Source organism: Pristiophorus japonicus, chromosome 5 (genome assembly GCF_044704955.1).
Source record: "Pristiophorus japonicus isolate sPriJap1 chromosome 5, sPriJap1.hap1, whole genome shotgun sequence".
In the NCBI taxonomy this organism is placed as follows: Eukaryota; Metazoa; Chordata; class Chondrichthyes; family Pristiophoridae; genus Pristiophorus; species Pristiophorus japonicus.
Genome location: NC_091981.1, coordinates 215,881,531 through 215,904,986, shown reverse-complemented (window position 1 = coordinate 215,904,986; position 23,456 = coordinate 215,881,531). Strand labels below are relative to the sequence as shown.

The 23,456-nt window shown below is 45.1% G+C and overlaps 1 protein-coding gene across 1 annotated transcript in view; it reads left to right on the top strand.

The window, feature by feature from the left end:
- The first annotated feature begins 10,959 nt into the window (after positions 1-10,959).
- Positions 10,960-23,456, top strand: part of akap9 (A kinase (PRKA) anchor protein 9) — a 353,045-nt gene continuing 340,548 nt past the window's right edge. The window contains exons 1-2 of the mRNA XM_070880224.1: positions 10,960-11,060; positions 23,082-23,327. Coding sequence (XP_070736325.1) covers positions 11,013-11,060; positions 23,082-23,327 — 294 coding nt within the window. The 5' untranslated portion in view covers positions 10,960-11,012. The remainder of the gene's footprint in view (positions 11,061-23,081; positions 23,328-23,456) is intronic.

Here is a 23,456-nt window from a genome sequence, read left to right as displayed (position 1 = left end):
GTTGTTGTGGCCAGTTCGTTAGATATATTCAAAAGGGAGTTAGATATGGCCCTTCCGGTCAAAGGCATTAAGGGGTATGGAGAGAAAGCAGGAAAGGGATACTGAGGTTGAATGATCAGCCATGAGCTTATTGAATGGTGGTGCAGGCTCGAAGGGCTGAATGGCCTACTCCTGCAGCTATATTCTATGTTTCTATGTTTACCATTTGACTTAGATACACTGGGTGTAGCCCAATTACTCAGATCTACCATAGAGATAATGTTCTCTGTTTCTCGTCTTTTGAGTTCTTGCTCAACTTTCTCCTTGAGTGCGTAAAGTATAGGATGTGGCTTGTAGTAAACTGGTCTTGCGTCCTTCTGCACTCTGACACTCGCCTTGAAGTCTTGGATTGGACTGCCTGTTGTGCGGAACACCTTCGGATACTGCTTGATGACATCATCTTACGATGCAAATTTCGCTTCTACACGAAAAATCTCATTCCAATCCAGCTATGGTGATCCAAACCAATTTCTACCTATCAAGGCATGCTTGTCTCCTGGTGCTACTATGAGAAACACGCTCTGATACTGATCCTTGTATTTTACTGGTATGATGACACTTCCTACTACAGGGATTCGCTCTCCTGAGTAGCCTCGCAGCTCGACTTTCGATATCTCTAGTCGATAATCACGCAAATTGTCGCAAAATAGCGATTCCGGTACCACGCTCACGGATGCACCAGTGTCGATTTCCATCGGTATCCTGGTTCCTACGACATCTACTTGGATGACGATACTTTGTGAATCACTGTTAGATACCTTAGTGCTCCTGATGACGTGTATCTCCAGAAACTCCTTGTACTGTTGCCTCACTTCAACGCTATGTCATGTCTGGCAATTTCTAATTTTAGCATTGCTAATCGGTTTACTCTTCTGTCGGCACGCCTTTGCAAGATGCCCAGTTTTCTTGCAGTAGAAACACTCTGCCTTCACATATGGACAGCTTTGAGCAATGTGTTGTCCCAGGCACATAGCATGACTTCAGTGCAATGTTACCGGGGCCGGTTGCTGAGACCTTGGGGTCCAACTGCCTTTTACTTTTAGCCCGCAGCTGATTCACCTCGATTGTCTGACAACTGGATATGGTGCAAAATTCTCGGGAGTATCGATTGGCCATATCCATTGATATAGCTGTCTGACAAGCTAATTCAAAAGTCAAGTTAAGAGTTGTCAACAATTTACTTCTGATACGTTCATTTTTCAACCCACAAACAAAGTGTTCATGCAAAGCTCGATCCTGAAAGTTTCCAAAATGACAGTGAATGGATAGCTTTTTTAAAGCTACACTGATACTTTCATCATTTAATTGGTCACGTGTTTCAAAACAATAACTTTCAGCGATTTCCAGGGGCTTAGGTCTGTAGTGCTTATCTCCTTCAGTGACGTGTCCTTCGGCTTGGTAGGAACAAGCACATTTTTCAGGGTTTCATACATATCAGGGCCTGCTTCAGTCAAGAAAATAACCTGATTCCTTTCTAAAACCACCCGGTTACGGTTTATATCATCGGTCACTTTGATGATACTATTCGCGGTGAAAAACATTTCTAGCCGCTCCACATACATCATGATGGAACTCATCCAAGCACCCTATTATTCCCATAGGTATGGCCATCTGGACTCTGGCAACATCGATAGTTCAGCCATGTGTGCTCGAAATTTACCTTGGATTTTTAAGTTCTTCTGCAAAATGAAGAACCTCCAACACTCTCTCCGTCAGTTGACAGGATTATCCTTAAACAAAAATTTCAGTTAGGAAATACAAGATCCATCTTCATCGTCAATTCTGTGATATCTTGAGACATAGTAAACACAGAGACATGCACAACATGGCTTCCGGGCAAGAACTATGCAGAGCACATGGCTTTATTGTTATTACACAGATGGCTCTACAACAGTATCCTCATATGTTATCCTCTTTCTGGCATGCACCTCTTACTTTCCCGCCTTCCCCTCACTTGTGCCTTCCTCATTTCATACACCTATGAAATCCAGCCTCCCCAGCCAGTGGTTGACCAAGAGGAGGGAGAGGAGAGTGAAGAAGAAGAAACACCGTCACTTGATTTGACAGTCCCAGCCACCAGCTCCTCGAGGTCGTCCTGCAGGGCCATCTGTAATGTCCCTCACTGAAAGTCAGCAGCCTTCCACCATTCATGCTGCAGTCACTGGGGTAGCACTTGTGACATCATTAGGATAGGCTAAGGCACACACAAGACAGTCACTAAGGGAATGCACAAGGGTGATTAGTTGATTCTTTGAGGTAATATTGGATGCATATATGGATAAAGTTGGATTGGAAAGTTTGCTTTGCGATGGCTTTTATTTCAGCATTGTGGCCAAAAGGACACTATGATTGTCAGTAACAAAGAGAAGGTAAGAAGAAATGTTGACAGGGTTGTGGTCACTGGTACCACAGATGGATGATTCGATCCCGGATATCCTGGTCAGAAAGGGGCTGTCTGGGATGCCTCCTTCCTTCTGCTTCTTCCTCTTCTGCTTCTTCCTCTTCCCTCTGCTGTCTCTGCCTCGTCTCCATGTGTTCTTGCAGCCCAAGGGGGACTGCAACTAGAGCCCCCAGGACTGTGAGTAGGTGGTCTTCTCAGAGACCTTACTTTCACATCCAAAGTCTTGCAAACACCCAGCAGCACTCCCTGCACACTCTAACAACTTTTTAAAATATATTGCACCAAGCCCCTACTCCAATAAAATATTTTAAAAAACACTCCAAAAGCTGAAACTGAATCTTACCCGAAAGATGTGTGTGTACCTTTAAGAAGCTTTGACAACATTTCCGTACAACTGTTGCACGCACATTCTTCCATGCACGGTTAGAAGATGGCAGTATGGAGTGCAGCTATGTCCAAAATCACAGTTGTGCTTCAACGATTAACGTAACGATCTGCATATTTACAAGAGAGGCGACTACTGGCAATGGCAATGCTGCCGACCTCTTCAAAATGGCAGCCGCCATGTCCCACGCCGGAAGCGGGCAGAAAGAAGGTGGCCGCCATTTTTTCAATAAAAGCGTCCTTAACAGCTGCTACAGCTTAGAATCTTGCGGCCTGTGACCTCTTCCTTTCAGTAGCTCTCTTCTCGCTAACAGAAGCTCTTGCAACTTGCATATATTTATTTTTCTTTGTTTGTCTTAAATTAGGTCTAATGTAATATAATATTTTTACATGTCACCAGATATCAACCCGATGTTATTTTGATTCTGGCTGCTTTTGTAAAAGAAATGTTGTCAAACACAGGGCAAACATGATCAAAGATTTAGCCCATTTTAAATTTATTTTCTTTCCTAATTTTTAGGTTCCATTTTGAGCCAAAATAGTAGATAGGAGACTTGTTTCCAGACATCTGCCAATGTTCCTGTGAGCACATAGAGGACACAAGTTCAAAAATTAACAACTGCCAAGTAAGACAGGAAATTTGGGCCCCTATTTTCACCACAATTGTGCGGCATATTTTGGGTCCAAACATTTTTTGGCGTAAAATACTCACCTTCCATCTTTCACCAACGTTTGGACGCCGGCATCGACCATGTGCACCAGTTTAAAAGTTTTTGCCGCAGACACGAGTGAAAACGGGATCGGATGCCGTTTTTGTGGACTTAATTGATTTTGGCCGTCCACGATTTTTTTCACCGCGGCGCACACTGCCCAAAAGCCCCGCAAAAAAACGTATGTTAACTTAAGGAATCAGCGTGGCGAGGCAATAAGAATACACAATAAAATACCTTTTTTTTCACAGGGAACTCTTTTTGGAACAAGGAAAGAAGATTTCCGGGCCGAAAGGACTGCTGTCCTCACTACAATCCTGGGCCGAAAGGACTGCTTCGCCCCCCCCCAAGCTGGAGCCGTTGCAATCCCGGGCCGATTGGCTCCCCACTCAGTCCCGCTCCCCCTGCGAGTTGAAGTTTGGGAGCGGAAAGGCCATTCGACTGGGGATTACAGTGGGGGAGCGGTGGCCGCAGGTCCAGCGGGAGGAGAGGTCCTTCGGGGGCCCGGGATTGCAGCGGGAGGAGAGGTCCTTCGGGGGCCCGGGATTGCAGCGGGTCCCGCGGATTTCACTTTTTAAATACTGGATTGTATGGTATAGAAATGAGCAGATTATCATTTTGCAGCACAGAATACAGCAGTTTTCAACTGCTAATGATGGCTATGTCTTGGTAAAGTTGTTTTACAATTGCTAATCCCTCAGTGTTAATGTCATTATGAATCAAAGACAGAAGCGGGCTTCAGCGTCTCTGGTTGCCTTGGTAACTTCAGCTTTTCACGCATGCCCAGAGAGTTTTTAGCGCAGATTTGAAGCTCCGCCCCCAGATTAACTTTGGAGAACGCTGCGCCAAATTCAAGTAATTCTTCGGCGAAAGTCCCAATTTGTTTTTGCCGCGAACGTACACAACAAAAATCATACGTTAACATGCGCGGGCGCCAAAAATCCAGCAAGTGGAAAATAGGGGCCTGTGTTTATTTTCCACAGAGAAATGGCGATGTGAAGCAAAGTCCGAACAAAAGCAATTAATGCTATGTTGATTAGTTATTCATAAAGAACTAAAAAAATAATTATTAGAATTAGGATTGCTGATTATGGGGATGTGTAAAATGAAATGATGAAATACTCCATGGGACATAAGCAAAGCCATTGATTTATGTTTTTATTGGCAAAATGAAGTGGGATTTAATTCCCAAAACACCTGCAAAATTCCCCAAATCCCATGAATAAAAAAACATAATTTGACTTAGCACCTTTAACGTAAAAAAAAGTCTCGTGGCACTTCACAGGGGCATAAGAAGATATTATGAGAAGGATCAGGGGCAGGAACTAGCGGGAGTGGGGGGGGCGGCGGGGGTGAGCAGGGGAGGGGGGTCAGAGAAGTGAGTGGGTGCGGGGGGGCCTGATGGGGTAGATGGAGAGAGGCCTCGTGGGCAGATCGGAGGCCTGGAGATGGGGGAAGGCCTCATGGGGGAATCGGAGGCCTCGTGGGGAAAGGCCTGTAGGGGGAATTGGAGGCATCATGGAGGCCCCCGAAGGAAAAATATAGGTGATGTAGGGACCCTGGATCCAGGAGATAAGTGTAATGGAAGGCAAGGACTGCTGTATCCAGGAAGCACCTCCTTGATCCAGCAGTCCATGCCTTCCATTAGGTGGCGGCTTTCATGAGGCCTGCAACACCCTACTAGCTAAAGTTAAATTCAAAATGGAGGTTAAAGCAGAGGCTTCCAGCCTCATTATTATATTTAAATAGATGAACCGCCTCCTAGGAGCAGGTTTGCTGCCCGTCCCTCGTCCCACTTCCATTAAAACCGGGTGGGTTAGACACTGGTTCTGGTAGGGATTTAGATTTTTTACTTCCCACACGACCCCAACCCACCAGTTTTCTTAGGTTAAAATTCCCCCCTGAAAGTCAAAGTAGAGCAGTGAGGACAGGGGTGATGGGTGAGCAGAACTTGGAGTGGGATAGCAAGAGTTTTGCATGAGCTGATGTTTATGGAGGGTGGAGGATGAGTGGTCGGACAGGAGAGCTTTTGAATAATTGAGTATGGAGGTGACAAAGGCATGGATGAGGGTTTCAGTGACAGATGGGCAGAAATAGGAGTGGAGGCAGGTGAATAATGGATATGAGGTTGAAAACTCAGGGTTGAACAGGATGCTGAGGTTGCGAATGGTCTGGTTCAGCCTGACACTGGCTGGGGGAGGGGAATGGAGTCAGTAGCAAGGGTATGCAAATTACTTTGCAGAAATTATACTGAATACCCACACCATAAAAAATACTTACTAATTATATATTCACTTTATAAACATTACAATATTTAGTCCAAAAATATTATATACATATTTTAATATATTTCACATTAATTTATTTAAATTTCTATTACCTTTAATCATAAACCAATATTAAAAGCTTCTAATGTACAATTTTTCATCTTATTTTTTAATTAAATTATTTTTATTTTTATTTCAATACGTAGCTTCTTTCCACCATTTATTCTAATTTGAATTCATTTCTTTACTTTTATTCCCAATAGCACCTAAAATTTACCATCAGATCAGCCATGATCTTATTAAATGGCAGAGTAGGCTCGAGGGGCCAGGTGGGCTACTCCTGCTCCTATTTCTTATGCTGTTCTTACATCAATACATTATCCATTATAATCTTTCTCTCTTTATCAAGCAACAGATTATTTACAAATATGCACCCATAATGAAGTTATATATTCATTTAAAATAAATTAACTAACTACTTTGTTAAAGTAATGGAATTTCAACCTGTCAGAATTTACATTAATATTGTGCCATACATGTCTCAGAAACATCCCACAGTGCTTTAGAGGCAGCAAATTACTTTGAAGTAGAGTCATTGTTGGCATGCAAACATAGCAACCATTTTGCACACAGTAGGGCTCACAGATAACCTATTTTTACTGGCGTTGGATGATGGAAAATTGTTGGTCATAACACCAGAAATCCCAATATTCTTTAAATAATGAGATCATTTAACATCCACCAAAATCGAGATTTCATCTCACTTCCAAAGGGCAGCAATTCAGTACTCTACTGGAGTGCCAGCCTAGATTATGAGCTCAACATCTTGTGCAAGGCTTTAAGCCACAATCTTCTGACTCAGAGCCAACTATTATCAATGCAACCAGGCTGCCATATAAGGCCAGATAATTATTTTAATACCAGCATCTTTAATATCCCAGTTACAGCATATTATCGCTCGTGGTGAAGCATCAAGAGCATTTCTGTGTGTGATGTGAGTAAACAGCCATGGCTATACTGCCCATCCCCAGCACTCTTGTGTCAGAGAAAGCAGACCTCCCCACAGAACTACTTGGACTCAGCTACAAAGCTTTTTCATCACCTTAATAACCTACTCCAGTGCAGTATTAAGGGATTGTTGCACTGTTGGAGGTATCATCTTTCAGATGAGACACACACATCCCCAATATTAATAGCTCCACCATTTATTGCAAGGGGGATGGAGTATAAAAGTAGGGAAGTCTTGCTACAACGGTACAGGATATTGGTGAGACCACACCTACGGTACTGCGTACAGTTTTGGTCTCTTTATTTAAGGAGGGATATACTTGCATGGAGGCAGGTCAGAGAAGGTTCACTAGGTTGATTCCCGAGATGAAGGGGTTGACTTATGAAGAAAGATTGAGAAGGTTGAGCCTATACTCATTGGAGTTTAGAAGAATGAGAGGTGATCTTATTGAAACATATAAGATACTGAGGGTGCTCGACAAGGTAGATGGAGAGAGGATGTTTCCCTTCATGGGATAATCTAGAGGTTTTAAGAATAAGGGGTTGCCCATTTAGAACTGAGATGAAGAGAAATTTCTTCTCTCAGAGAGTTGTAAATCTCTGTAATTCTCTACCCCAGAGAGCTGTGGAGGCTGGGTCATTGCATATATTTAAGATGGAGATAGACAGATTTTTGAATAATAAGGGGGTGAAGGCTTATGGGGAGCTGGCAGGGAAGTGGAGCTGAGCCCAAGCTAACATCAGTCATGATCTTATTAAATGGCAGAGCAGGCTCGAGAGGCCAAATGGCCTACTCCTGCTCCTATTTCTTATGTTCTTATTGGCTTCAGCTACCTGGGCTCTAAACTTTGGAATTTCCTTCCAAGCCTCTCATTAAAGATGTAATTAAAACTCACCACTTTCCTGTCCTATTTCCTGATGTGACTCAGTGTTTGATGACGCTCCTGTGAAGCACCTTGGGATGTTTTACTATGTTCAAGACGCTATATAAATGCAAGTTGTTGTTATTTTTAAACCTTCTTCCCTCTCAGGTGAACATCAAAGATCCCATGACACTGAAGAGTAGGGGAGTTTTCTCCGTTGTCCCGGCCAATATTTATACCTCAACCAACACCAAAAAATGGATTATCTGGCCACTATCACATTGCTGTTTGTGGGAGTTTGCTGTGCGCCAATTGACAGTCACGTTCCCCATATTACAACAACATCAAACAAGAAATTAGGGATGCATGTAATAAAGGTACAGCAGTTATCATGGGTGACTTTAATCTACATATTGATTGGGCTAACCAAACTGGTAGCAATGCGGTGGAGGAGGATTTCCTGGAGTGTATTAGGGATGGATTTCTAGACCAATATGTCGAGGAACCAACTAGGGAGCTGGCCATCCTAGACTGGGTGATGTGTAATGAGAAAGGACTAATTAGCAATCTTGTTGTGCGAGGCCCCTTGGGAAGAGTGACAATAATATGGTAGAATTCTTTATTAAGCTGGAGAGTGACACAGTTATTTCAGAAACTAGAGTCCTGAATTTAAGGAAAGGTAACTTCGACGGTATGAGGCGTGAATTGGCTAGACTAGACTGGCAAATAATACTTAAAGGGTTGACGGTGGATAGGCAATGGCAAACATTTAAAGATCACATGGATGAATTTCAGCAATTGTACATCCCTGTCTGAAGTAAAAATAAAACGGGGAAGGTGGTTCAACCATGGCAAACAAAGGAAATTAAGGATAGTGTTAAATCCAAGGAAGAGGCATATAAATTGGCCAGGAAAAGCAACAAACCTGAGGACTGGGAGAAATTTAGAATCCAGCAGAGGAGGACAAAGGGTTTAATTAAGCGGGGGGAAATAGAGTATGAGAGGAAGCTTGCCGGGAACATAAAAACTAACTGCAAAGCGTCTATAGATATATGAAGAGAAAAAGATTAGTGAAGACAAATGTGGGTCCTTTGCAGTCGGATTCAGGTAAATTTATAATGGGGAACAAAGAAATGGCAGACCAATTGAACAAATACTTTGGTTCTATCTTCACAAAGGAAGACACAAATAACCTTCCGGAAGTACTAGGGGACCGAGGGTCTAGTGAGAAGGAGGAACTGAAGGATATCCTTATTAGGCGGGAAATTGTGTTAGGGAAATTGATGGGATTGAAGGCCGATAAATCTCCGGGGCCTGATAGTCTGCATCCCAGAGTACTTAAGGAAGTGGCCCTAGAAATAGTGGATGCATTGGTGATCATTTTCCAACAGTCTATCAACTCTGGATCAGTTCCTATGGACTGGAGGGTAACTAATGTAACACCACTTTTTAAAAAGGGAGGGAGGGAGAAAGCGGGTAATTATAGACCGGTTAGCCTGACATCAGTAGTGGGGGAAATGTTGGAATCAATTATTAAGGATTAAATAGCAGTGCATTTGGAAAGTAGTGACAGGATCGGTCCAAGTCAGCATGGATTTATGAAGGGGAAATCATGCTTGACAAATCTTCTGGAATTTTTTGAGGATGTAACTAGTAGAGTGGAGAGAACCAGTGGATGTGGTGTATTTGGACTTTCAAAAGGCTTTTGACAAGGTCCCACACAAAAGATTGGTGTGCAAAATCAAAGCACATGGTAATTGGGGGTAATATACTGACGTGGATAGAGAACTGGTTGGCAGACAGGAAGCAGAGAGTCAGGATAAACGGGTTCTTTTTAGAATGGCAGGCAGTGACTAGTGGAGTGCCGCAGAGCTCAATGCTGGGACCCCAGCTCTTTACAATATACATCAATGATTTGGATGAAGGAATTGAGTGTAATATCTCCAAGTTTGCAGATAACACTAAACTGGGTGATGGTGTGAGCTGTGAGGGGATGCTAGGAGGCTGCAGGGTGACTTGGACAGGTTAGGTAAGTGGGCAAATGCAAGGCAGATGCAGTGTAATGTGGATAAATGTGAGGTTATCCACTTTGGGGGCAAAAACGCGAAGACAGAATATTATCTGAATGGTGGCAGATTAGGAAAAGGGGAGGTGCAACGAGACCTGGGTGTCATGGTTCATCAGTCTTTGAAAGTTGGCATATAGGTACAGCAGGCAGTGAAGAAGGCAAATGGTACGTTGGCCTTCATAGCTAGCGGATTTGAGTATAGGAGCAGGGAGGTCTTACTGCAGTTGTACAGGGCCTTGGTGAGGCCTCACCTGGACTACTGTGTTCAGTTTTGGTCTCCTAATCTGAGGAAGGACGTTCTTGTTATTGAGGGAGTGCAGCAAAGGTTCACCAGACTGATTCCCGGGATGGCAGGACTGACATATGAGGAGAGACTGGATCAACTGGGCCTTTATACATTGGAGTTTAGAAGGATGAGAAGGGATCTCATAGAAACATATGAGATTCTGACGGGACGGGACAGGTTAGATGCGGGTTGAATGTTCCCGATGTTGGGGAAGTCCAGAACCAGGGGACACAGTCTTAGGATAAGGGGTTGGTCATTTAGGACTGAGATGAGGAGAAACTTCTTCACTCAGAGAGTTGTTAACCTGTGAAATTCCCTGCCGCAGAGATTTGTTGATGCCAGTTCATTGGATATATTCAAGAGGGAGTCAGATATGGCCCTTACGGCTAAGGGGATCAAGGGCTATGGAGAGAAAGCAGGAAAGGGGTACTGCGGGAATGATCAGCCATGATCTTATTGAATGGTGGTGCAGGCTCGAAGGGCCGAATGGCCTACTCCTGCACCTATTTTCTGTTTCTATGACTACACTTCAAAAGTATTTAATTGGCTGTAAAACTCTTTGGGACGTCCTGAAGTCGTGAAAGGCGCTATATAAATGCAATACTTTCTTTTTTTAAAAGAACTAAAGGGATAGTCGTTTATTTTCTATCATTAGAGGTGAAAGGTGCCACCACAACAGGTTGGGTTTGTCTACACGTCTGTTCTTCTCCTGGTTTATTGCAGAAGGTTGGCTTTCCTTTCACCACTGCCGTGAACTAGTCGGGGCCTGAATCGCAGTTGTTTTCCTTCCCACCACCTCCTGCTACCCCGAGAGATGTAGTTGTGATTGCATTTTGCAAACATGCAGCGGCCGCGCGAGCGCTCTGCCCAGATCCAGGCACCCGAGGCGGCTCGTGCGTGCGCGCGTCATGGTCATGCGCGGCGGGCCGGTGCTGCTAACGTGTCAGTGACTGACCTCCGCTTCTCTCTCCCTCTCTCACACAGCAATGGAAGACGAGGAGAGGCGGAAGAAGCTGGAGGCGGGCAAAGCCAAGGTAAGAGTCCCCACTGCCGAAGGGAAGGGGAATGTTACAGCTGCTGCGAGTGAGCCCGGCGTTGTCTATTTAAATGGAGCCAGCCCCTGACGCCCCGTCTCCAGGTGCACGGTGACGCGCTTTGCCGTGCCTCTGAGCTTGCCAGTTGGCTCCTCAGGCTTCAGCAAACTGCAGCTGGTTGGTAGGCCGCTAATATCCGTGCTTTTGTTTACGTGAGGTGAGAAGAGGGTGTCGGTCACGCTTTAGTGTTTTGCTGTGCTTGAAGTCAACGTGTTAAACAGAATGAATACAAAGACATTTGCTCGAGGGATGTGCCTGCGAAATGGACTGACTATGCAGAGAAACCTAAACACCACGAACAAAGATGTTTTTAACTGTATGTGTAAATGCTGTATCCTCTTTTAAACGAAAATAGTGGGTCTCTCTTATCCGCGAAGTGTAACAGCTAGTGATAAAGCCAATCCAATGTAGTGCATACTTTCCAACGTCTTCAAGTACATTTAAGATAATACATCTTGTGAAGGCTGGAGAGAAAGCTAATTGAGCGTAACAAGGTTGCAGAGCTTTAACAACTGCTTCTAAAGTGTACAATTTGTTGCTTGTTTTCAGATTTAGAATTTTGTATTATAATTAGTAGCCCTACCAACAGAAGTGGTTCTTTTATAAAATTAAGCTAAAATATTTGGACAATTGGTGGCACCTATTCTAGTTGAGAAATAACAAGGTTATATATTGTGCATGAATAATGGCAACTCCATTTCTGTGCACATTAAAATTGGCAGAATTAAGCACTTCATGCATGTATTTCTGATGGTGTTGTAAATGTTATGTATGCAACATCACAGCTTAACTTATCATTTGGGTGCATTAAAGTCTTCAGAATTTGATCGTTTTGTAACGGCATCTTGTCTACAAGAATAAATTAACTTGCAATGTATAGCATCTTGGAGTACTCAGCGTATGCCGTCATACCGACCGCAAATTCTGCCCCAATATTGCAAAAGCAAAACAATGCGGATGCTGGAATCTGGAATAAAAACAGAAAATGCTGGCAATCTCAGCAGGCCAGGCAGCATCTGTGGAGAGGGAGCAGAGTTAACTTTTCGGGTCAATGAACCTTCGTCAGAACTGGAGTGTTCGAAAAAAAACAGATTCTTAACAAGCACTGAAAGGGGGAGGGAAAGAAAGAACAAAAGGGAAGGTCTGTGATAAGTTGGAAGACAAGAAAGATTAGTGAGACAAAAGGGATGATGGCCCAAATTCAAATGGTAATGCCAGGAGTTAGAAAAACATTAGTCAAGATAGGGTGTGAATATGACCAGCTGCCATTAGAGACGAGGAGAAAAATAGAAAGGAGGAGAAGCTGGGGCAGGGCGGTTGGGGGGTGTGGGGCTGGGGGATAGGTTGGGGGGGGTAGTGCGGGGCTGGGGGAGACGGATGGTGGGGGGAGGAGAGGAGCCAAAGATTGGCAGCGGTAACGCTCTGAAATTTTTGAACTTGATGTTGAGTCTAGAAGGCTGTAAAGTGCCTAAACGAAAGATGAGGTGCTTTTCCTCGAGCTTGCGTTGAGCTTTGTTGGAACAGTGTAGGAGACCGAGGTCAGAGCGGGAATGCAGTGGAGAATTAGTGATAGGCGACTGGAAGCTTGGGGTCACACTTGCGGGCTGAACTTTGCTTCGCAAAGCAGTCACCCAATCTATGCTTGGCATCCCCAATGTAGAGGCGACCACATCGTGAGCAGCGAATACAGTATACTAAATTGAAAGAAGTACAAGTAAATCGCCGTTTCACCTGGAAGGGGTATTTGGGGCCCTGGATAGTGGAAAGGGAGGAGGTAAAAGGGCAGGTGTTGCATCTCCTACGCTTGCACGGAAAGGTGCCGTGGGAAGGGGACGGGGTGACTGCAGAATTGTCAAGGGTGTCGCGGAGGGAGCGGTCTCTTCGGAATGCTGGGAGGGGAAGGTGTGATTGGTGGTGAGATCACGCTGGAGGTGGTGGAAATGGCGGAGGATGATTCGTTGAACGTGGAGGCTGGTGGGTTGATGGGTGAGAACAAGGGCAACCCTATCCTACTTCTGAGAGGGAGAGGGAGGGGAAGGGGTGAGAGCAGAGTTGCGGGAAATAGAACAGACACGGTTGAGGGCCGTGTTAACCATGGCGGAGGGAATTCCTCTGTTGAGGAAAAAGAAAGACATCAGAGGCACTAGTGTGAAAGGTGGCGTCGTTGGAGCAACTGAGACTGAGAAACAGGGAGAATGGAATGGAGTCCTTGCAGGATGCGGGGTGGGAGGAAATGTACTCCAGGTAGCTGTGGGTGTCAGTGGGCTTATAGTGGATACTGGTTGAAAGCTTATCCCCAGAGATGGAGATGGGGAAGTCGAGGCAGGGAAGAGTAGGAGATGGACCATGTGAAGGTGAGGGAAGGGTGGAAATTGGGTGCAAAGTGAATGAAATTTTCAAGTTTAGGGCGAGAGCAGGAAACGGCACCGATACAGTCATCAATGTACCGGAAAAAGAGGTGAGGGAGGGGACCCGAGTGGGACTGGAACAAAGAATGTTCCACATATCCCACGAAAAGGTAGGCATAGCTAGGACCCATGCGGGTTCCCATAGCAACACCTTTAATTTGGAAGAAGTGAGTGAAGTTAAAGGAGAAATTGCTCAATGTGAGAACAAGTTCAGCCAGGCAGAGGAGGATGGTAATGGATGGGGACTGGTTGGCCCGCTGCTCGAGGAAGAAGCGGAGCGCCCTCAGGCCATCCCTGGTGGGGATGGAAGTGTAGAGGGATTGGATGTCCATGGTGAAAAGGAGACGGTTGGAAACGGGAAACTGGAAACTGTTAGTGATGGAGGGCATCGGAGGAGTCGCGGATGTAGATGGATAAGGGGAGAAAAAAATAGAGTTGAGATAGAAAGGACTAAGTTCTGTGGGGCAAGAACTGGCTGAAATGATGGGTCTACCGGGGCAGTCCTGTTTGTGGATCTTGGGAAGGAGGTAGAAGTGGGCTGTGCGGGTTGGGGAACTATGAGGTTGGTGGCTGTGGAGGGAAGATCTCCAGAGGAGATGAGGTCAGTAACTGTCTGGGAAATTATGGCTTGATGTTCAGCAGTAGTGTCATGATCCAGGGGGAGTTTTGGTCTCCTAACTTGAGGAAGGACATTCTTGCTATTGAGGGAGTGCAGCGAAGGTTCACAAGACTGATTCCCGGGATGGCGGGACTGACATATCAAGAAAGACTGGATCAACTGGGCTTGTATTCACTGGTGTTCAGAAGAATGAGAAGGGATCTCATAGAAACGTTTAAAATTCTGACGGGTTTAGACAGGTTAGATGCAGGACGAATGTTCCCAAAGTTGGGGAAGTCCAGAACCAGGGGTCACAGTCTAAGGATAAGGGGTAAACCATTTAGGACCGAGATGAGGAGAAACTTCTTCACCCAGAGAGTGGTGAACCTGTGGAATTCTCTACCACAGAAAGTTGTTGAGGCCAATTCACTAAATATATTCAAAAGGGAGTTAGATGTAGTCCTTACTACTATGGGGATCCAGGGGTATGGCGAGAAAGCAGGAATGGGGTACTGAAGTTGCATGTTCAGCCATGAACTCATTGAATGGCGGTGCAGGCTCGAAGAGCCGAATGGCCTACTCCACCTATTTTCTATGTTTCAATGAGATAGGAGGAAGGTGTCATAGAGTTGGTGATCAGCCTCTGCAAGGTAGAGGTCGGTTTGCCAAACAACAACAGCGCCACCCTTGTCAGCAGGTTTGATGACGAGGTTAGGGCTGGATCTGAGCGAGTGGAGTGCTGCAAGTTCAGAGGGAGGTAGGTTAGAGTGAGTGAGGGGAGCAGAGAAATTGAGATGGCTGATAGCCAGTCGGCAGTTTGCAATGAAGAGATTGAGAGGATAAGAGGCAAAAGGGGGAGGTCCAGGTAGAGCAAGAATTCTGAAAACTAGAAAGGGTCAGCTGTGCAGAGGGAAGACTCCTGGCCGAAGAAGTGGGAACAGAGGTGAAGGTGGTGGGAAAAGAGCTCAGCATCGTGTCCAGCTCGAAATTCATTGAGGTAGGGGCGTAAGGGGATGAAGCTCAGGCCTCTGCTGAGGACTGATTGTTCAGGGTCAGAGAGAGCAAGGTCAGAGGGGATCGTGAAAACACAGCAGGGAGTGAGATTGGAAAACGGGATGGGATCAGAGAGAAGTGTGGGGGAAGAAGGTTCCGGAGGGGTGTTGGTGTCCAACAGTTGTTGAAGTTTCCGATCCTTGACACCTGAAAGGAAGGAAAAAAGGTTTTGGTTAAAGCGCCAGATGAGGCGAAGGATGAAATGGAACTGCGGACCAGGACAGCTTAGAGATAGTGAGTCGGTGCTGCTGAAAGATGTCGAGAGCGTGCATGTGGCGGCACATAGCATTGAGTGTGGATCCCAGGATGCGGTGAGAGCAGGTTGGAGGAATGCTGAATATCTCGGAGATATCTGTAATCCTGGGTGGATCCAAAACATGAATTTCACTTGGAATCCATGCGGATTAAGCCTGAGGCGGAGACGATTACTGAGGAAAGAGATGTGGCTGTGAAAGAGAGTCTTGGCAGATACTTGATCAAACATGAGAAGGGAAACAGAAAGCAAAGATGATGAACAAGGTTAAAGAGACAAATGGAAATCCCGTCTGAGGGAAGAGCAGAACTTCTTCAAGGTGGGCATTCCTAGAAAAGAAGTGGCAGTGAATTAAACACTAATATAAAAGCAAAATACTGCGGATGCTGGAATCTGGAATAAAAATAGAAAATGCTGGAAATCTCAGCAGGTCAGGGATGTCCCTTTTGTCTCTCCTATCTCTCGTCTTCCAACCTATCACAGACCTTCCCTTTTGTTTGTTCTTCCCCCCCCACCCCCACCCCCACCCTTTCAGTGCTGGTTAAGAATCTTTTCTTTTCGAACACTCTCCAGTTCCTACGGAGGGTTATTGACTCGAAACATTAACTCTGCTTCCTCTCCACAAATGCTGCCTGATTTGTTGAGATTTCCAGCATTTTCTGTTTTTATTCCTGCCCCAATATTGTCTCATTAATTTCCTTTGGCATTGACTAAAAATAAATGGTAAGACAATAGTGTTATGTATGAATAAAGATTCTGACTGGATACTGTGAGCTCAAAGTAAAGTGTGACCGTAGTCTTTTATTGCAGGTCTCCAGAGTGCCTCTCCAACCTGTGAGGCCTCTTTAAGTACCTGTGCTCCCAAGGGATTTTGGGACTCCAGGGGATGAGCCCTCTGGTGGCTGTACAAAGTATATACAAGTTTACATATAACAAAGTGTCCGTTACGATGACATGCATGTTAAGGTCCATATCACTATTTCCTTTTCATTTATATCATGCCATCTGTGTTCAGTGAGTACTGTAAATAAAATTAAAGAATTTAAGCAACTGCATTATAAAATGATGTGCAGCTGGCAGTCAATATGACAAAAGTTCAACTTTGAGATTCTAGCATTCTTAAACTGCTTAATTTGTAAATTTAATAAGTGAAGCTCATCAGAACTATTTGATTTGTAATAACCATCTGTTACCCTATATTTACTACTCCAATTTTAAACTATATTATCCTGCGTTAGAGGTCATTCTGAATCTATGGCAGTACTATTATTACTGCTCCAATTTTGTCTCGAGCTTGGAATGGCATTGGAAAAATGATAATGTAAAGTTTATTCAAGTAATGTAGCCCTGGTATAGTCCAATTTAGTTAAGTGAATCACTGTTTCATATTAGATTTGCTTATAATAGCATAGGAATAGGAGTAACCATTCAGCCTGTTCCGCCATTCAGTGAGATCATGGATGATCTGTATCTTAACTCCATCCGTCTGCCTTGGCTCCATATCCTTTTATACCCTTGTAGAAACATAGAAAATAGGTGCAGGAGTAGGCCATTCGGCCCTTTGAGCCTGCACCACCATTCAATAAGATCATGGCTGATCATTCATCTCAGTATCACTTTCCTGTTTTCTCTCCATACTCCTTGATCCCTTTAGCCGTAAGGGCCATATCTAACTCCCTCTTGAATATATCCAACGAACTGGCATTAACAACTCTCTTCGGTAGAGAATTCCATAGGTTAACAACTCTGAGTGAAGAAGTTTTTCCTCATCTCAGTCCTAAATGGCTTACCCCTTATCTTTAGGCTGTGTCTCCTGGTTCTGGACTTCCCCAACATTGGGAACATTCTTCCTGCATCTAACCTGTCCAGTCCTGTCAGAATTATATATGTTTCTATGAGATCCCCTCTCATCCTTCTAAACTTCAGTGAATCATCATCATCATAGGCAGTCCCTTGAAGTGAGGATGACTTGCTTCCATGCCAAAAAGGGATGAGTTCACAGGTGTTTCAACGAAAGACCTAATATTCCAGATCCCGAACGAGATCGTGAAGGGTGGAAGATGCCTGTGCTTGGATTTTTTTAATGGTGGCCATTGCACACCAGCCACCACACGGGCTTGACAGAACTAGGTCTTGGTTCAGTGGCAAGGATTACCCAAGACTAACTGGAGACAAGCTCTGCTGCACAGACCAAGCGCGCGCGCACATCGCAGTGTGGGCTGGCCCGTGCTGCCCCTGGGCCCTCATCTTTTCTGGGCCCTGGTCATTTCCCTCTACAAACTCTTGCCGCTCTTTCGCCCCTCCTGCTGTGCCTGCCCGCACTGCAATCAGTGACCTGGCTTCATAACCATCGCCCTCCTGCAGCAGCGCGTGTTGCTCTCTGCAGCGATATGTTGCCGCATGCTGCTCCCTCCAATGGCCCCGGCCTGCTGATGGTTTTGCGGGCCAGGACCGTGCCGATTTCCGGGCCGGGCCAGTGAATACAGGCTCAGTCGATCCAGTCTTTCCTCATATGTCAATCCTGCCATCCCGGGAATCAATCTGATGAACCTTCGCTGCACTCCTCAATAACAAGAACATCCTTCCTCAGAATAGGAGACCAAAACTGAACACAATATTCCAGGTGAGGCCTCACCAAGGCCCTGTACAACTACAGTAAGTCCTCCCTGCTCCTATACGCAAATCCCCTTGCTATGAAGGCCGACATACCATTTGCCGCCTTCACTGCCTGCTGTACCTGCATGCCAGCTTTCAATGACTGATGTACCATGACACCCAGGTCTTGTTGCACCTCCCCTTTTCCTAATCTGCTGCCATTCAGATAATCTGCTTTTGTGTTTTTGCCACCAAAGTGGATAACCTCACATTTATCCACATTATACTGTATCTGCCATGCATTTGCCCACTCACCTAACCTGTCCAAGTCACCCTGCAGCCTCTCAGCATCCTCCTCACAGCTCACACTGCCACTCAGCTTAGTGTCATCTGCAAACTTGGCGATATTACATTTAATTCCTTCATCTAAATCATTGATGTATATTGTAAATAACTGGAATCCCAGCACTGAGCCCAGCGGCACACCACTAGTCAATGCTTGCCATTCTGAAAAGGACCTGTTTATCCTGACTCTCTGCTTCCTGTCTGCCAACCAGTTCTCTATCCACGTCAGTACATTACTCCCAATACCATGTGCTTTAATTCTGCACACCAATCTCTTGTGTGGGACCTTGTCAAAAGCCTTTTGAAAGTCCAAATATACCACATCCACAGGTTCTCCCTTGTCCACTACTAGTTACATCCTCAAAAAATTCTAGAAGATTTGTCAAGCATGATTTCCCTTTCATAAATCCATGCTGACTTGGACCGATCCTGTCACTGCTTTCCAAATGCGCTGCCATTTCATCTTTAATAATTGATTCCAACAATTTCCCCACTACTAATGTCAGGCTAGCCGGTCTATAATTGCCCATTTTCTCTCCTTTTTTTAAAAAGTGGTGTTATATTAGCTACCCTCCAATCCATAGAAATTGATCCAGAGTCTTAAGTATGTTGGAAAATGACCACCAATGCATCCACTATTTCTAGGGCCACTTCCTTAAGTACTCTGGGCTGCAGATTATCAGGCCCTGGGGATTTATCGGCCTTCAATCCCATCAATTTCCCGACTAATAAGAATTTACTTCAGTTCCTCCTTCTCGGGTCCTCTTTACTTCAGGTCCCCTCGTATTTCCGGAAGTTTATTTGTGTCTTCCTTCGTGAAGACAGAACCAAAGTATTTGTTCAACTGGTCTGCCACTTCTTTGTTCTCCATTTATAAGTTCACCTTATTCTGACTGCAAGGGACCTACGTTTGTCTTCACTAATCTTTTTCTCTTCACATATCTATAGAAGCTTTTGAAGTCAGTTTTTATGTTCCCAGCAAGCTTCCTCTCATACTCTATTTCCCCCTCCTAATTAAACCCTTTGTCCTCTGCTGAATTCTAAATTTCTCCCAGTCATCGGGCTTGCTGCTTTTTCTGGCCAATGTATATGCCTCTTCCTTGAATTTAACACTATCCTTAATTTCCCTTGTTAGCCACGGTTGAGCCACCTTCCCCGTTTTTTTTTTACTTCAGACAGGGATGTACAATTGTTGAAGTTCATCCATATGATCTTTAAATGTTTGCCATTGCCTATCCATCGTTAACCCTTTAAGTATCACTTGCCAGTAGTCTATTCTAGCCAATTCATGTCTCATACCATCGAAGTTATCTTTCCTTAAGTTCAGAACCTTCGTCTCTGAATTAACTGTGTCACTCTCCATCTTAATAAAGAATTCTACCATATTATGGTCACTTTTCCCCAAGGGCCCTCGCACAACAAGATTGCTAATTAGTCCTTTCTCATTTACACATCACCCAGTCTAGGATAACCAGCCCTCTAGTTGGTTCCTCGACATATTGGTCTAGAAAACCATCCCTAATACACTCCAGGAAATCCTCCTCCACCGTATTGCTACCAGTTTGGTTAGCCCAATCTATATGTAGATTAAAGTCGTCCATGATAAGTGCTGTACCTTTATTGCACGCATCCCTAATTTCTTGTTTGATGCTGTCCCCAACCTCACTACTACTGTTTGGTAGTCTGTACACAACTCTCACTAGTGTTTTCTTCCCTTTGGTATTCCGCAGCTCCACCCATACAGATTCCAGATCCTCCAAGCTAATGTCCTTCCTTACTATTGCGTTAATTTTCTCTTTAACCAGCAACGCTAGCCCACCACCTTTTCCTTTCTGTCTATCCTTCCTGAATGTTGAATACTCCTGGATGTTGAGTTCCCAGCCTTGGTCACCCTGATGGCATGTCTCCGTGATGCCAATTATATCATATTCGTTAATTGCTGCCTACACAGTTAATTCGTCCACCTTATTCCGAATACTCCTCGCATTGAGGCACAGAGCCTTCAGGCTTGTCTTTTTAACACACTTTTCCCCTTTAGAATTTTTCTGTAATGTGGACCTTTTTGCTTTTGCCTTGTGTTTCTCTGCCCTCCACTTTTACTTTTCTCCTTTCTATCTTTTGCTTCTGCCCCCATTCTACTTCCCTCTTTCTCCCTGCATAGGTTCCCACCCACCCTGCCATATTAGTTTAACCCCTCCCCAACAGCATTAGCAAACACTCCCCCGAGGACATTGGTTCCACTCCTGCCCAGGTGCAGACCGTCCAGTTTGGACTGGTCCCATCTCCCCCAGAACCGGTTCCAATGTCCCATGAATTTGAATCCCTCCCTTCTGCACTAGTCCTCAAGTTACGTATTCATCTTGGCTATCCTGCAATTCCTACTCTGACTAGCACGTGGCACTGGTAGCAATCCTGAGATTACTACCTGTTGAGGTCTTACTTTTAAATTTAACTCCTAGCTCCCTAAATTCAGCTTGTAGGACCTCTTCCCGTTTTTTACCTATATGCACCACGATAACTGGCTGTTCATCCTCCCCCTCCAAAATGTGCTGCAGCCGTTTTGAGACATCCTTGACCCTTGCACCAGGGAGGCAACATACCATCCTGGAGTCTCGATTGCGGCGGCAGAATTCCACTTACAATAGAATCCCCTACCACTATAACTCTCCCACTCTTTTTATTTTCCTGCCCTCCTGTGCAGCAGAGCCACCCACGGTGCCATGAATTTAGCTGCTGTTGTTTTTCTCTGTTTTGGAGGGGAATGACCGCAGGGGACCCCTGCACTACCTTCCTTCCACTGCTCTTCCTGCTGGTCACCCATTCCCTATTTGCCTGTGTAACCTTTAGCTGCGGTGTGTCCAACTCACTAAACATGTTATTCACGACATCCTCAGCATCGCAGATGCTCCAGAGTGAATCCATGTGCAGCTCCAGTGCCGCAATACAGTCTGTCAGGTGCTGCAGCATGATACACTTCCTACACATGTAGTCAGGGACACTTCAGTGTCCCTGAGTTCCCATATAGCACAGGAGGAGCAATACATGTATCCGAGCTCTCCTGCCATGAATTAACCTTAGATTAACTTAATTTGGCAACAATGATAAAGGTTACCTATTGATAAAGGAAAAGAAAAAGAAGAAAAAACACTCAATCACTTACCCCCTTGGCTGTGACGTCACCCTTCGATTTCTTTCTACTACTTTGCCTTCTCTCCCTGCTGCAGCTGCACCAGCTGGCCTCCTCGACGTCCCGCTGACTGCTCCCCGCCTGTTGGGCATTTTATAGGCTGCCTCCTCGATCTCCCGCTGGCTGCTCCGACTGTTGGGCCTTTTATAGGCCGCCTCCTCGACGTCCAGCCGCGCCGCCTCCTCGATCTCCCGCTGGCTGCTCCCCGACTGTTGGGCCTTTTGTAGGCCGCCTCCTCGACGACCCGCCGTGCCGCCGCCTCGATTGTCTAGCAAAAATCTATAGATCGCAGATTTAAAATTATTAATTGAGCTAGCGTCTACTGCTTTTTGTGTGAGAGAGTTTCGGAATTCTACCACCCTTTGCATGAAGCAGTGTTTCCTAACTTCTCTCCTGATTTTAAGATTATGGGCTGGATTTTCCTTTTAAATCGCCCCTGCCCAATCCATAGCAGTGTTCCGGCAGTTGCGTCTTTTTCAACCGGCGGAATGCCGCTGGCGTGCGCTCCCACGGTTTTCGGGTGCTCCATGGCGCCGGCGGTGCGGGAGCGGAGTGCAGCCGGCTGTGTGCGGCAGAGGAGGCCGATCGAGTCGGGAATCTTCAGCTCCCAAGTTGTGCGCACGTGCGGCTGTCCAGCTCCACCATCCCGAGAGGCCAGAGACTGCCAGCCTGAGATTGCTGTGGGGGTGGGATAAGAGAGTGAGATCACTGTAGGGGGTGAGATAGACTGTGGGGAGGGGAGGAAGAGAGAGAGAGGGACTGTGGGGGGTGGGGGAGGAGGAGAGGGAGGGACTGGGGAGGAGGAGAGGGAGGGACTGGGGAGGGGGAGGGGAGAGAGAGACTAAAGGAGTAAATAAGGCTTTATTAGACCATTTATATTATTGCCTAACGCTATAAAATACTACAATCCATTTAAAAATACATCAAACTGTGGAGAACTATAAAGATCTGTCTAATATCAAACAAACCTGTCAAATTCCATTTTGGGTGGTAATATATGGGCGGACAGTACTGAATACCGCCCGGCGTTAATGACTGGAATTTACCGCCAGGCGGTAAATGGGCGATTTGAAAGGAAACTTGTATTTCTGGGCAGTAAATGGGTGATTTGAGAGGATACTCTAGCCCTATGTCCTCTTGTACTAGACTCCCCCACCAGCAGAATAAAATTCTATCTATCTACCCTATTAATTCCTTTCAACATTTAAAAACTTCAATCAAATCACCACTTAACCTTCTATATTCCAGGAATTGTACAGAAAGATTATGCTAGAACAAAATTCTTACTACCGGAAATGTAATAGAAAATATTCTGAAATGTAAATCCTTCATGGTGCAACATCTTGTACAGAAGGGAACTATAAAATGTTTAATCTCGGCAAAAGAGAATATCATATGGGGATTAATTGCCATAATTTAACTATTATTCAATGCCTCACTGCAATCTATAACTAAGATCTTGTATAACTATATTAAAGGTTCTATTGATGTAAAAGTTTTGATCAAATTTTCTATTTTGCAGCTTGCCCAATTCCGACAACGGAAAGCTCAAACTGCTCTTCAAACTCCAGGAAAAAAACAGAAGAAGAAGAAAAAAGCAGCAAGCAAAGTGGAGGAGAAAATACAACATGACACAATTAAGCATCAGCTGCAAGGTGTCAAGACTAGTGCAGAGAGAGGACCAGCAGGGGATGGTGCAGAGTTCATAATTAATAGGACTTTGCACAGTGGAGATATCATCAAACAGGACCAGACCTATACGATTGAGGTGAGAACTATTTGTGTCTTTTTTCGTTCAGGTGAATGAAATGTGATGAATTAGTAAAGATTTGTTGACATACAGCTGGGTCCATGAGTATTGTTTGCTCTCACTGGCATTAACCTAGCTTTCCCTCTG